The following is a 14,520-nucleotide window of genomic DNA, read 5'->3' on the forward strand; positions in this document are numbered from 1 at the left end:
GCCCTGCCTTGAACATTAATATAACTGGCGTTTTATTGGAGCCGTTGGAGAGTTTCGGATTTGTTTCTACTACTTGCATCAGTTACCTGGGAAGAAGGTCCTTCCCAGCACCTCCACGGTATGTCTGGGGTAAAAGTGGTGTCATCTGCCTTAAAGTAAATTGTGAAGAGACTACCAAAAAAAAGGCAAATACTTACCAATGGACAGGGTAGGCTCTGGATCCTAGAGAGCCTTCTCTGTCCGCTTTTGTACCCCTTGCTCCAGCGCCGTCACCCCCACTTAAATTGACGACTTGCTAGGCTTCGGTAACACTTGGTTCCTGAGTGCTTCCAAAGATGGGCAGCTCTGTACTGCACATGAGTGAGTGCGTGCGCAAGTGCGCTGACGCATGCACAGTATTGCGCACGCTGACGCATGCACAGTATGGAGCCGCCTGCCTCAAAGGGCTCACAAACATGAATTCGAGCAATTGGTCAAATACACACAAAGAGGGTGACAATGCAGGAACAAGGGAAGGAAGAGAGGACAGGGAAGGTTCTATAGGATCCAGAGCCTTCCCTGTCCAGAGAAGTATCTGACTTTTTGTCACTTGACATTGACTTCGTAAATAGAATATTCACGTCCTGCTATGAAAAGAACTGGTTGGTATATACACACCTTCTTATCCTTCTCAGTAAGCACTTTAGCTGTCTGTTCCTCTTTCTTCTTCTGCAAATCATCATACACTTTGTCATACTCGTACACAGAGGAATCCTCCTCCAGGGCTCTCTGGATCTCCAGTTTAGTCTTAGGAAAATGTATAAACATGAACATTATGTTAATTTATCACAGTTTGTTACAGTACCCTCTACTGCTACTGGACCATTCATATCTACAAACTAAATAAACGGATACCGTCCAGAACGCACTGCTCCACCCCTCACAAAAGAAAAAAACAAGTAGCTAGCTCACAAGCTAGCGATGCGTCTGCACAGCCTTAGACCTGCATTTTGGGCCATCTCTGCTGAGAATCTAGCTCATCATTGCTAACAAAAACAGAAGATCTAAAACGCCATCCCACAGTTTAACTAATATTACAAAACACAAGAGCTAAAACCCAAGTTTTCAGCATTCATTTGAAGTGCCCCACCCTCACCATCACCTCTGAGTATCAATAAAGGCTCTTCATCACCTCTCTCTCTATATTCTATCTTCTCCCCATATGTCCTTCAGTTCCCAGCCAACAAAGGCAAGTAAGGAAATGGAGTATAGATACTAAAGCAGATTATACACCAGGTGAGTGAGATATTCTAACCATAGGTGCACTAACTGATATTTCTAGAGACATACACATTCTGGACTTCTCCAGATTTAGTGAGCTCTTTGACTTCATCAGCACAGTGGCAATCCTTGTACATCATTACAATGTCACTAACCACCCGACACATACAGCGCACACACGCACACACACTACCTGCTTCATCACTTTTTTCTTTAGGGCCTCCTTCTGCAGACTCTTTCCAACCGATACCTGGAGAAATAAATCTTATTTGCTGGGGTATATATTTAGCAGCGCACATAACATGGTATTAGAGGGTGCTGTTAAGTTCCTGGGCTTTGCCTCCTTCCAGATGAAATCGTAAAAACAAGTGTGGGGGCATATGACAGCCAGTTCCTGAGTGCTTCCAAAGATGGACAGCTCTGTACTGCACATGAGTGAGTGCGTGCGTGCGCACGCGCTGTGCAAATATCAGGTGCTTGCGATTCCTAAAACAGTTTTTTCTTTTAGTGAAATGCTTTTATAGAGGCACAAGCAACTTTCACGTCAATGGAGTTCCGGTCCTCATGAAGTTTTTGTTTTTCAAGGGAAAACCAGCAAAGGACATTCACACTGGAGAAGTGTCCTTCCTATAGCACCGTCAAGCCCTGGATATCTTATTACAAAACTAGGCATTTTACTGTTAAAGATGGGCCCCGCAATGGGCGTCCCAAACCTCAACAGACCAACCTGTGATGCTGTCCACAAACTTATTATTGAAAACCAGTGAATATCTGCAAAAAAAAAAAAGTTAGCCCAAATACTGGACATCTCATAGGTTTGTCATCACCACTATCCTAGACATGTACAAGCTCTCAGTGAAATGGGTGCCGAAATGTTTGAACAGTGATCAAAAAAAGGAAGTTGAAGCATCCAACGCTAAGCTGCACCAGACTTTTTGGCTAGGTTAGTGACTGAGGATGATACCTGGCTCCACATCTATGATCCTGAAGCCAAAGAACAGTCAAAGGAATGGTGCCACAGTGGGTTCCTGCAGCTGAAGAAGTTTTGCACCCTGAAATCAGCCAAAAAAGTCATTGTGTCTGATATCTGGAACAACTGGTCCACCATTTATTTGTACGGTCTAGAAAATCTGCAACTACATTATACCAAGTGCATCAGTCTCGGGGGGGGATTACTTCTTTCTGGGCAAAGCTATAAACTTTTCAGCACTTTCTCATATATTACTCTCCTGAAACATTTAATGTTATTTTGAACTGGTTTGTAAACTGGTTAAGTAAACGTGCAAGCTTATTAAAGGATCTCCTAATCACATTATATAATGACGATAATAATAGTATTTTTATAGCACTTTCTCACTGGGGACTCAAAGGACTGTGACCATGCATTCTGCAGTCTCAGAGGCTCAGGAAAAAGAGATGGGTTTTTATCCTTTTCTTAAAGGGCAACTGAAGCAAGAGGGATTTCCTTTTAAACAGTACCAGAGTCCCCAGGGAGAAATTATTCTTCTACATTCTTCTCACTTCAGTTCCCCTTTAAAGCTGTCCAGAGATGAGGCCTCTCACACTGTTTGTGGAAGTGAGTTCCATAGGGTAGGAGCTGCATAGGAAAAGGGGCCGAGCACCAAATGTTTTTAAGTGGACAATGGGAAAAAGCAAATTCATCCTATTTGAAGAGCGGAGGGTGCGTGGAGGGGCATATAGTTCCTATAGATTTGTGGAGGGAGGTATAGTTCCAATTGATGCACTGACCGGATAGACTGACAGCTGCTACATAAACGACACTCACCTCTTCATCAGAGTCATCTGCAAATGCTGCGTGTTTTGGCAGAAACACATTTTTCTGCATTAGCTTCTTTGGAAAGATAAGTCCATACCTGAAAGAAAGATAGCCAGATATAGATACTAGGTAATCATTGTAGACTAGAGTTTATTAATATCTTGTTAAGGTGCCGATACACCTGTCAATGGCCACCAGATTCAACCATCAGATAGATCCCTCTCTGACTGAATGTAATCTATTACCTGTCACACACTGCACACAGATTTCAGCATTACATCTATTAGTACTCTATGGAGCCGCCTATGCCTGCCGGGTCCCCCAGGTCTCCACCGGTTTGCTCCCCTAGGCTGCACAGGATCATTCGCCAGCACCTCACGGCTTCCCTGCGAGTGTATTCCTGTCTTCTCCGCGATTCCCAGCGGCGATCTCCTCCTCTTCTGCGTTTGTCACTTCCTGTCCCTTGGAAATCATGTCCCTCTGATGATGGTGTGTGCCCCTTAGTGTCGCGCGTACCCAGCATCATCACATCAGGCGGCAACTTCATATTTTTTTTTATTGGATCCAATACAAAAATCTGTATTGGATCCAGTATAAAAAATTCTAAGTGTAAAAAAAAAAAACAATAGTGATGAGCAGCACTACTGGCCATAGCAACAAATACTAAAAAAATACTGCAAAAATGCTTACTATACAGTGGAGGAAATAATTATTTGACCCCTCACTGATTTTGTAAGTTTGTCAAATAACAAAGAAATGAAAAGTCTCAGAACAGTATCATTTCAATGGTAGGTTTATTTTAACAGTGGCAGATAGCACATCAAAAGGAAAATCGAAAAAATAACCTTAAATAAAAGATAGCAACTGATTTGCATTTCATTGAGTGAAATAAGTTTTTGAACCCCTACCAACCATTAAGAGTTCTGGCTCCCACAGAGTGGTTAGACACTTCTACTCAATTAGCCACCCTCATTAACCACTTGAGGACCTAGGGCTTTCTACCCCTTAAGGACCGGCCACTTTTTTTCCATTCAGACCACTGCAGCTTTCACGGTTTATTGCTCGCTCATACAACCTACCACCTAAATGAATTTTGGCTCCTTTTCTTGTCACTAATAAAGCTTTCTTTTGGTGCTATTTGATTGCTCCTGCGATTTTTACTTTTTATTATATTCATCAAAAAAGACATGAATTTTAACAAAAAAAAAGACTTTTTTAACTTTCTGTGCTGACATTTTTCAAATAAAAGTAAAATTTCTGTATACATGCAGCGCGAAAAATGTGGGCAAACATGTTTTGGATAAAAAAAAAAACCCATTCAGTGTATATTTATTGGTTTGGGTAAAAGTTAGAGCGTTTACAAACTATGGTGCAAAAAGTGAATTTTCCCATTTTCAAGCATCTATGACTTTTCTGACCCCCTGTCATGTTTCATGAGGGGCTAGAATTCCAGGATAGTATAAATACCCCCCAAATGACCCCATTTTGGAAAGAAGACATCCCAAAGTATTCACTGAGAGGCATAATGAGTTCATAGAAGATATTATTTTTTGTCACAAGTAAGCGGAAAATGACACTTTGTGACAAAAAAAAAAAAAAGTTTCCATTTCTTCTAACTTGCGACAAAAAAAAAATGAAATCTGCCACGGACTCACCATGCCCCTCTCTGAATACCTTGAAGGGTCTACTTTCCAAAATGGGTCATTTGTGGGGTGTGTTTACTGTCCTGACATTTTGGGGGGTGCTAAATTGTAAGCACCCCTGTAAAGCCTAAAGGTGCTCATTGGACTTTGGACCCCTTAGCGCAGTTAGGCTGCAAAAAAGTGCCACACATGTGGTATTGCCATACTCAGGAGAAGTAGTATAATGTGTTTTGGGGTGTATTTTTACACATACCCATGCTGGGTGGGAGAAATATCTCTGTAAATGACAATTTTTTAATTTTTTTTACACACAATTGTCCATTTACAGAGATCTTTCTCCCACTCAGCATGGGTATGTGTAAAAATACACCCCAAAACACATTATACTACTTCTCCTGAGTACGGCGATACCACATGTGTGGCACTTTTTTGCACCCTAACTGCACTAAAGGGCCCAAAGTCCAATGAGTACCTTTAGGATTTCACAGGTCATTTTGAGAAATTTCGTTTCAAGACTACTCCTCACGGTTTAGGGCCCCTAAAATGCCAGGGCAGTATAGGAACCCCACAAATGACCCCATTTTAGAAAGAAGACACCCCAAGGTATTCCGTTAGGAGTATGGTGAGTTCATAGAAGATTTTATTTTTTTGTCACAAGTTAGCGGAAATTGATTTTAATTGTGTTTTTTCACAAAGTGTCATTTTCCGCTAACTAGTGACAAAAAATAAAATCTTCTATGAACTCACCATACTCCGTACGGAATACCTTTGGGTGTCTTCTTTCTAGAATGGGGTCATTTGTGGGGTTCCTATACTTCCCTGGCATTTTAGGGGCCCTAAACCGTGAGGAGTAGTCTTGAAACCAAATGTCGCAAAATGACCTGTGAAATCCTAAAGGTACTCATTGGACTTTGGGCCCCTTAGCGTACTTAGGGTGTAAAAAAGTGCCACACATGTGGTACCGCCGTACTCAGGAGAAGTAGTATAATGCGTTTTGGGGTGTATTTTTACACATATTCATGCTAAGTGGGAGAAATATCTCTGTAAATGACAATTGTTTGATTTTTTTACACACAATTGTCCATTTACATAGAAATTTCTCCCACCCAGCATGGGTATGTGTAAAAATACACCCCAAAACACATTATACTACTTTTCCTGAGTACAGCGGTACCACATGTGTGACACTTTTTTGCAGCCTAGGTGCGCTAAGGGGCCCAACGTCCTATTCACAGGTCATTTTGAGGCATTTGTTTTCTAGACTACTCCTCGCGGTTTAGGGCCCCTAAAATGCCAGGGCAGTATAGGAACCCCACAAGTGACCCCATTTTAGAAAGAAGACACCCCAAGGTATTCCGTTAGGTGTATGGCGAGTTCATAGAAGATTTTATTTTTTGTCACAAGTTAGTGAAAAATGACACTTTGTGAAAAAAAACCAATAAAAATCAAATTCCGCTAACTTTTGACAAAAAATAAAATCTTCTATGAACTCGTCATACACCTAACAGAATACCTTGGGGTGTCTTTTTTTCTAAAATGGGGTCACTTGTGGGGTTCCTATACCGCCCTGGCATTTTACGGGCCCAAAACCGTGAGTAGTCTGGAAACCAAATGTCTCAAAATGACTGTTCAGGGGTATAAGCATCTGCAAATTTTGATGACAGGTGGTCTATGAGGGGGCAAATTTTGTGGAACCGGTCATAAGCAGGGTGGCCTTTTAGATGACAGGTTGTATTGGGCCTGATCTGATGGATAGGAGTGCTAGGGGGGTGACAGGAGGTGATTGATGGGTGTCTCAGGGGGTGGTTAGAGGGGAAAATAGATGCAATCAATGCACTGGGGAGGTGATCGGAAGGGGGTCTGAGGGGGATCTGAGGGTTTGGCCGAGTGGTCAGGAGCCCACACGGGGCAAATTAGAGCCTGATCTGATGGGTAGGTGTGCTAGGGGGTGACAGGAGGTGATTGATGGGTGTCTCAAGGTGTGATTAGAGGGGGGAATAGATGCAAGCAATGCACTGGCGAGGTGATCAGGGCTGGGGTCTGAGGGCATTCTGAGGGTGTGGGCGGGTGATTGAGTGCCCTAGGGGCAGATAGGGGTCTAATCTGATAGGTAGCAGTGACAGGGGGTGATTGATGGGTAATTAGTGGGTGTTTAGGGTAGAGAACAGATGTAAACACTGCACTTGGGAGGTGATCGGACGTCGGATCTGCGGGCGATCTATTGGTGTGGGTGGGTGATCAGATTGCCCGCAAGGGGCAGGTTAGGGGCTGATTGATGGGTGGCAGTGACAGCGGGTGATTGATGGGTGGCAGTGACAGGGGGTGATTGATGGGTGGCAGTGACAGGGGGTGATTGATGGGTGATTGATAGGTGATTGACAGGTAATCAGTGGGTTATTACAGGGGAGAACAGATGTAAATATTGCACTGGCGAATTGATAAGGGGGGGTCTGAGGGCAATCTGAGCGTGTAGGCGGGTGATTGGGTGCCCGCAAGGGGCAGATTAGGGTCTGATCTGATGGGTAACAGTGACAGGTGGTGATAGGGGGTGATTGATGGGTGATTGATGGGTAATTAGTGGGTGTTTAGAGGAGAGAATAGATGGAAACACTGCGCTTGGGTGGTGATCTGATGTCGGATCTGCGGGCGATCTATTGGTGTGGGTGGGTGATCAGTTTGCCCGCAAGGGGCAGGTTAGGGGCTGATTGATGGGTGGCAGTGACAGGGGGTGATTGATGGGTGGCAGTGACAGGGGGTGATTGATGGGTGATTGACAGGTGATTGACAGGTGATCAGTGGGTTATTACAGGGAAGAACAGATGTAATTAATGCACTGGTGAATTGATAAGGTTGGGGGGGGGGGTCAGAGGGCAATCTGAGCGTGTGGGCGGGTGATTGGGTGCCCGCAAGGGGCAGATTAGGGTCTGATCTGATAGGTAAAAGTGACAGGTGGTGATAGGGGGTGATTGATGGGTAATTAGTGGGTGTTTAGAGGAGAGAATAGATGTAAACAATGGATTTGGGAGGTGATCTGATGTCGGATCTGCGGGCGATCTATTGGTGTGGGGGGGTGATCAGATTGCCCGCAAGGGGCAGGTTAGGGGCTGATTGATGGGTGGCAGTGACAGGGGGTGATTGACAGGTGATTGACAGGTGATCAGGGGGGGATAGATGCATACAGTACATGGGGGGGGGGGGGGGGGGATCAGGAGGGAGCAGGGGGCGGGGGGGGGGGGGGATAAAAAAAATAGCGTTGACAGATAGTTACAGGGAGTGATTGATGGGTGATTAGGGGGGTGATTGGGTGCAAACAGGGGTCTGGGGGGTGGGCAGGGGGGGTCTGATGGGTGCTGTGGGCGATCCGGGGCAGGGGGGGGGGGGGGAATTCAGTGTGCTTGGTGCAGACTAGGGTGGCTGCAGCCTGCCCTGGTGGTCCCTCGGACACTGGGACCACCAGGGCAGGAGGCAGCCTGTATAATACACTTTGTAAACATTACAAAGTGTATTATACACTTTGTATGCGGCGATCGTCGGGTTAACATCCCGCCGGCGCTTCCGTATGGCCGGCGGGATGTTGCGGCGGGTGAGCGGCGCCAGGCGGAGGATCGCGTCACGGATGACGCGATCGCTCCGCCCATGCCCCTACAAGGACCGCCGCCATTTGTCTATACGGCGGTCCTTGCGGGGTGCACTTCCCGGCCGCCAATTGTATTAACGGCGGTCGGGAAGTGGTTAAGGACACCCGTCTTAACTAGTCACCTGTATAAAAGACACCTGTCCACAGAATCAATCAATCAAGCAGACTCCAAACTCTCCAACACGGGAAAGACCAAAGAGCTGTCCAAGGATGTCAGAGACAAAATTGTAGACCTGCACAAGGCTGGAATGGGCTACAAAACCATTAGCAAGAAGCTGGGAGAGAAGGTGACAACTGTTGGTGCGATTGTTCGAAAATGGAAGGAGCACAAAATGACCATCAATCGACCTCGCTCTGGGGCTCCACGCAAGATCTCACCTCGTGGGGTGTCAATGGTTCTGAGAAAGGTGAAAAAGCATCCTAGAACTACACGGTAGGAGTTAGTGAATGACCTCAAATTAGCAGGGACCACAGTCACCAAGAAAACCATTGGAAACACATTACACCGCAATGGATTAAAATCCTGCAGGGCTTGCAAGGTCCCCCTGCTCAAGAAGGCACATGTGCAGGCCCGTTTGAAGTTTGCCAATGAACACCTGAATGATTCTGTGAGTGACTGGGAGAAGGTGCTGTGGTCTGATGAGACCAAAATAGAGCTCTTTGGCATTAACTCAACTCGCTGTGTTTGGAGGAAGAAAAATGCTGCCTATGACCCCCAAAACACTGTCCCCACCGTCAAGAATGGGGGTGGAAACATTTTGCTTTGGGGGTGTTTTTCTGCTAAGGGCACAGGACAACTTAATCGCATTAACGGGAAAATGGACGGAGCCATGTATCGTGAAATCCTGAACGACAACCTCCTTCCCTCTGCCAGGAAACTGAAAATGGGTCGTGGATGGGTGTTCCAGCACGACAATGACCCAAAACATACAGCAAAGGCAACAAAGGAGTGGCTCAAGAAGAAGCACATTAAGGTCATGGAGTGGCCTAGTCAGTCTCCGGACCTTAATCCAATAGAAAACCTATGGAGGGAGCTCAAGCTCAGAGTTGCACAGAGACAGCCTCGAAACCTTAGGGATTTAGAGATGATCTGCAAAGAGGAGTGGACCAACATTCCTCCTAAAATGTGTGCAAACTTGGTCATCAATTACAAGAAACGTTTGACCTCTGTGCTTGCAAACAAGGGTTTTTCCACTAAGTATTAAGTCTTTTATTGTTAGAGGGTTCAAAAACTTATTTCACTCAATGAAATGCAAATCAGTTGCTATCTTTTATTTAAGGTTATTTTTTCGATTTTCCTTTTGATGTGCTATCTGCCACTGTTAAAATAAACCTACCATTGAAATGATACTGTTCTGAGACTTTTCATTTCTTTGTCATTGGACAAACTTACAAAATCAGTGAGGGGTCAAATAATTATTTCCTCCACTGTATATATTATTAACCTCCCCGCCGGGAGGCACCGCTCAGGCCCCGCTGGGCCGATTTGCATAATTTTTTTTCCGATCGCCACCGCTACCCGCCAATCCGCCGCTATACCCGTCGCCGCAGCGGCCCCCCCCCCCAGACCCTGTGCGCTGCCTGGCCAATCAGTGCCAGGCAGCGCTGTGGGGTGGATTGGATTCCCCTTTGACGTCACGACGTCGGTGACGTCATCCCGCCCCGTCGCCATGGCGACGGGGGAAGCCCTCCAAGAGATCCCGTTCTTTGAACGGGATCTTTTGATCTCCGTTCGCCGAAGGCGATCGGAGGGGCTGGGGGGATGCTGCTCAGCAGCGGCTATCATGTAGCGAGACATTGTCTCGCTACATGAAAAAAAAAAAAAAAAAAAAAAAAAAAAAAAAGGTATTTGCTGCCCCCTGGCGGATTTTAACAAACCGCCAGGGAGGTTAATATAACATCTTCGGATACATTGCCCTGTTCACTGTATGATTGGGTTGAGGGTGACAGCGGAAGGCACTGCAAGGTAATTCTGTAGAGAGCATGAGCAACACAGTGGTGCAATGGCTGCTAGTACTCTCACCTTGTAGCACTAGAGTCCAGAGTTCCATTCCTGGTCTGGGCACTATCTATGTGGCGTTTGTGGGTTCTACCCTTTAGCATGGATTTCTTACAAGCACTACGGTTTCCTCTCACATCGCAAAAGCCAACTGACAAATATAATAGTCCCTCCCCCAAATTGCCATAGGCTACAGTGTGTACCATGACTTTGGTAGGGATTAGACTATGAGCCCCTCGGAAGGACAGTTACTTACATGATTACGTACTCTGTAAAGCACTGCAGAAGATAGAAGTGCTGTATAAATATGCAATATGTAAGTGCGAACAAAAAGATATCTTCTCTTTTATCAGAAGAGAGAGGAATTTAAAAAAAAAAAAAACTTTAAACCAGTAATGAACATCATCCCAATCAGTAGCTGATACCCACTTTCCCACGAGAAATATTTACCTTTTCTCTGTATGGTTGATATTGTGGTAAAAACCCTCCCACAGTGTGAAGTCATGAGCATGGCCCTGACAGTTTGCGGTCTGTGAACCCCGTTGCATTGTGGAAAACAACATCCTTTTCCGATTCCCGATCAAGCAGCATCTTCCTCTGTGCATAGAACTCTCAGTAAGGAACATTCCATACAGATCAACTGGCAGGACTAAAGAGGTCGCCACCAGTGATACATTTCGGAGGAGAGGAAAGATTTTACAATGGGCAAACACTGACTAAATCATCTATAATGAATATTGTATGAATATTGTAAACAATAAGCATTAGGTCATTTTCACTACAGTTCCTCTTTAAGGTATCTTATTTACCAGTATTCCCCTTATTAGTCCCCAACATATCATTATAATGTGAATTGTACTTACTGTTTCCCAGGAACCGCCATTCTACTCGTTTTTCACACATGCAGCGCTGTAACAAAAACCAACGTTTACATTCATGGTTATACATACCAATAGGCAGTGCTTAGACAAGCATTGTGCAGATGCGTTTATTACTAAGGCTCTGTTTACTCTAACGAGTGATATGGTTTAGCTAATCAGTTAGTTATTCTGCCCTGTCTCAATTGCTGTGCCTTTTCATCCGCTTTTGTATGTATTGGCCCCACAACAGGCACAAAAATGCAGCAGTGCATTGTGGGGGAAAAAAGCTTTCTGTAATCTCACTAATATTACAAATGCGAAAGTTTGGATGTTTGTTACTCAATCACGCAACAATGGCTGAACGGATTTGAAAGCCAAAAAGTGGGCGGAGACAAATACAAATTTCACTGGGAAAATGTAAATTGCAGCCATTCTTACACTGTTTACGGAAGGGATCTCATACTTTGCACAGTTGGTCACTAGGTGACTCAGATTTATATTCAGAAAAGTGGGTGAAGCCTACAAAAGCCAATCAAAATTCACCTGTTGGTTTTCAAGGGGAATATTTAATTTCTGCCATTCTTGCACTGTTAATGGCACAAGCCTCAAACCTGGTACATTGGGTGACTGGGTTTCAAATTCAAGAAAATGGGTGGAGCCACAAACAGCCAATAAGATTTGTTTCATTTTAATGCAAATAATTGATGCCAAAGACCGCAAAGCTCACAAACTAGGTCACTGAGTAATTGAGTCATTGTGTGTTAGGGTTATAAAAAGTGGGCAGAGCCAACATCAAATACATACCCGGGCAATGCCAGGCTATCAGCTAGTAATGCATAAATGTAGACTGACCCATATTTATTTATTGTATTTATAAAGCGCCAACATATTATGCAGTGCTGTACATTAGTTAATGTTACAGACAATATTTAGGGGTGACATACAGCAATAAGATAATACATGAATACATGCAAACCAGATCAAGCAGCGCAGTATGAGTACAAGGTAATGTTTAGTCAGTCACTGGATGGGAGGATGAAGATTAGGCAAGTCAAGTTCACTCAGATCCATAGGATGGGTGTACGGTAATGGAGGTGCATGATCAGGTAGGAGACATTGAGGAGGACCCTGCCCGAAGGCTTAAAATCTAGAGGGAGAGGTGGGGACACAAAAGGTAGGGGACCAGAGTTCAGCAGAGACCAGAGAAACATTCAAAAATTACACCTCATGCGTTGCGCATCAGTTATCCATTGTGTTACTGGTGACAGCTACTGCTTCAGCGTAAAGAATGCCACATAACGTTGCACAAATTATCCTGCAACAGCTACTAAAAGTATCCACATTCACACACTGTAAGAGCATAGTGCATGAAGACACAAAGTCTCTGCTTTAGAGCATATCTATGAATCGGCCGCCGGGAGATTTGGGCTCAGGATAAAGCCTATCCTGCTCCTGCACACAGTCCCGGCGGCGTTAATTACTATTCCCCCTTCAGGCCGCAATGGATAGTGGGGGAAACATGTAATTCAGCTTCCAGCTATTGCTGGCCGCCAAATTACAGTGTTTCTGTAGTAATTTGTGCATTGTCTTTTGACGGCACTGGAATTACTAATCGAGCGGCCAAATCGGTTTTAGGTCCCTTCTCTTCCACCAGACTCCTTGGCTTGCGAATACTGTACACACCTGAAATATTCTTTGTATGGAATTATGTTTCACGATCACTTCAGGTGACAGTTAATCGCCAGTTGGAGTACACCAAGTGTGTGCGTGTGTGTGTGTAATTTAAGCAGAAAATGTCTTGCTACAGCTCACAGTAGGAGCTGTATGCTTTTTCAGGGTCTATGGCTAAAAGTATTGGAGGCAGAGAATCAGCAGGACAGCCAGGCAATCTGCATTGTTCAAAAGGAAATAAATATGGCAGCCCCCATACCCTCCTTATTATGCCCTCGGATTCTACTGAGTCTGAGAGACAGCAGGGGGGCCCCGGATAAGCAGGATAGCCAGGCAACTGGTATTGTTTAAAAGGGTACTTTTCAGTTAGCCGGGCGCAACCGCTAGGTGCCGTTAATTACTATTCCCCCTCCAGATAGTAGGGAAAGATGTAACTCCAGCGATCGCATGCAGCAGAGTTACATCTTTCCCTACTATCCATGGCGGCCTGGAGGGGGAATAGTAATTAACGCCACTTCAGCGATCGCTATCTTTCCCTACTATCCATGGCGGCCTAGAGGGGGAATAGTAATTAGTGCCACCTAGCAGTTGCGGCCGGCTAACGGAAAAGTACCTTTTAAAGTAAATAAATATGGCTACCTCCATATCCCTCTCGCTTCGGTTTTCCTTTACAAAATGTTGAGAAACACTGCTCTGCTACAAGTGAGGAAACAGCATGGCTTTATGTTCAGGAGAAATCATGTGGCAGTCAGAACTGAAATTACAGACTGAGGGAAACAGAATACGGGCAGATGGGGACAGGCTGTGGCACCTAAATGTTTGTGACCAAGTTCTGTCAGCTGCCCCTGTGTGTGCACTTGCAAATGTCTCCCCAAATCCTGGACAGTACTGTAGAAAATAACATAACACATCATGTACAAATCAAAGTAACATTCATAGAGTGTGTGTGGAAGTGGTGGGGCCATTACAGTGTAAGCTTCTCTACTGCACACTGATGAGTGTTCCAGGTGGTTCTAGATCACTAGGAGGTATTCCTTTGCACGGTGATGAGTAACGCCTCCTGTCCCGCTCTGAACACACTATCACTGAGCTATATACATGCAACAAACATATTTATAATAATATTAGTAAGCGTAAATATAGAAAAAATATATAGATATGATATAATACCTCCACTGCTGCCAGTTCCAGCAATGTCTCCTTTCTACTTCCGCCCCCTTCACGTCTGAAACCGTTCCGCCACTTCCTGTCTCTGCATTACACCCTTTCTTGTCTGTACCTTTCAATCAGCGTAACAAGAATCTCCATCTTGTGGCAGGTATTGGAACTGCAACTTTCAATCCCAGAATTTAGAAATGCCTAGTATATTTCTTCCTATAGATGTGTGACTAAAGTGTACCTATCACGAAGGGAAGAAGAAGAGGATTGATACTTTCCTGGGATTTCTTCTAGGGAGGCATGACATTTGGGCGTCTGCTAGCAGTTGAAGTTTGGGTGCCATAGGGGCCCATTGGATTTATCAGTAAGGAGGGGAAATGTGAGCACCAACGGTGCTGCCTGCACCTACATTTCCCCCCTTATAGATAAATCCACTATGCCCCTTTGGCGATGCCCAAAAATTGACGTTTTTATGCAGGTTTTTTTTTCAGCAATGGCGTGGATGGTTAAAGCGG

At 44.8% G+C, this 14,520-nt stretch overlaps 1 protein-coding gene across 2 annotated transcripts in view; it reads right to left on the bottom strand.

The window, feature by feature from the left end:
• NSRP1 (nuclear speckle splicing regulatory protein 1) overlaps nucleotides 1-14,520 on the bottom strand; it is a 58,705-nt gene that overhangs the window by 15,932 nt on the left and 28,253 nt on the right. The window contains exons 1-5 of one of the 2 annotated variants that reach the window (XM_068270158.1): nucleotides 14,018-14,086; nucleotides 11,180-11,225; nucleotides 3,047-3,134; nucleotides 1,454-1,510; nucleotides 658-786 (exon numbers count right to left, since the gene is read on the bottom strand). In XM_068270158.1, coding sequence (XP_068126259.1) covers nucleotides 658-786; nucleotides 1,454-1,510; nucleotides 3,047-3,134; nucleotides 11,180-11,199 — 294 coding nt within the window. In that variant the 5' untranslated portion in view covers nucleotides 11,200-11,225; nucleotides 14,018-14,086. Of the gene's footprint in view, nucleotides 1-657; nucleotides 787-1,453; nucleotides 1,511-3,046; nucleotides 3,135-11,179; nucleotides 11,226-14,017; nucleotides 14,087-14,520 lie in introns of those variants that run through there. The other variant, XM_068270159.1, reaches the window with a different exon arrangement.

This window comes from Hyperolius riggenbachi, chromosome 2 (assembly GCF_040937935.1).
Source record: "Hyperolius riggenbachi isolate aHypRig1 chromosome 2, aHypRig1.pri, whole genome shotgun sequence".
Classification (NCBI taxonomy): Eukaryota; Metazoa; Chordata; class Amphibia; order Anura; family Hyperoliidae; genus Hyperolius; species Hyperolius riggenbachi.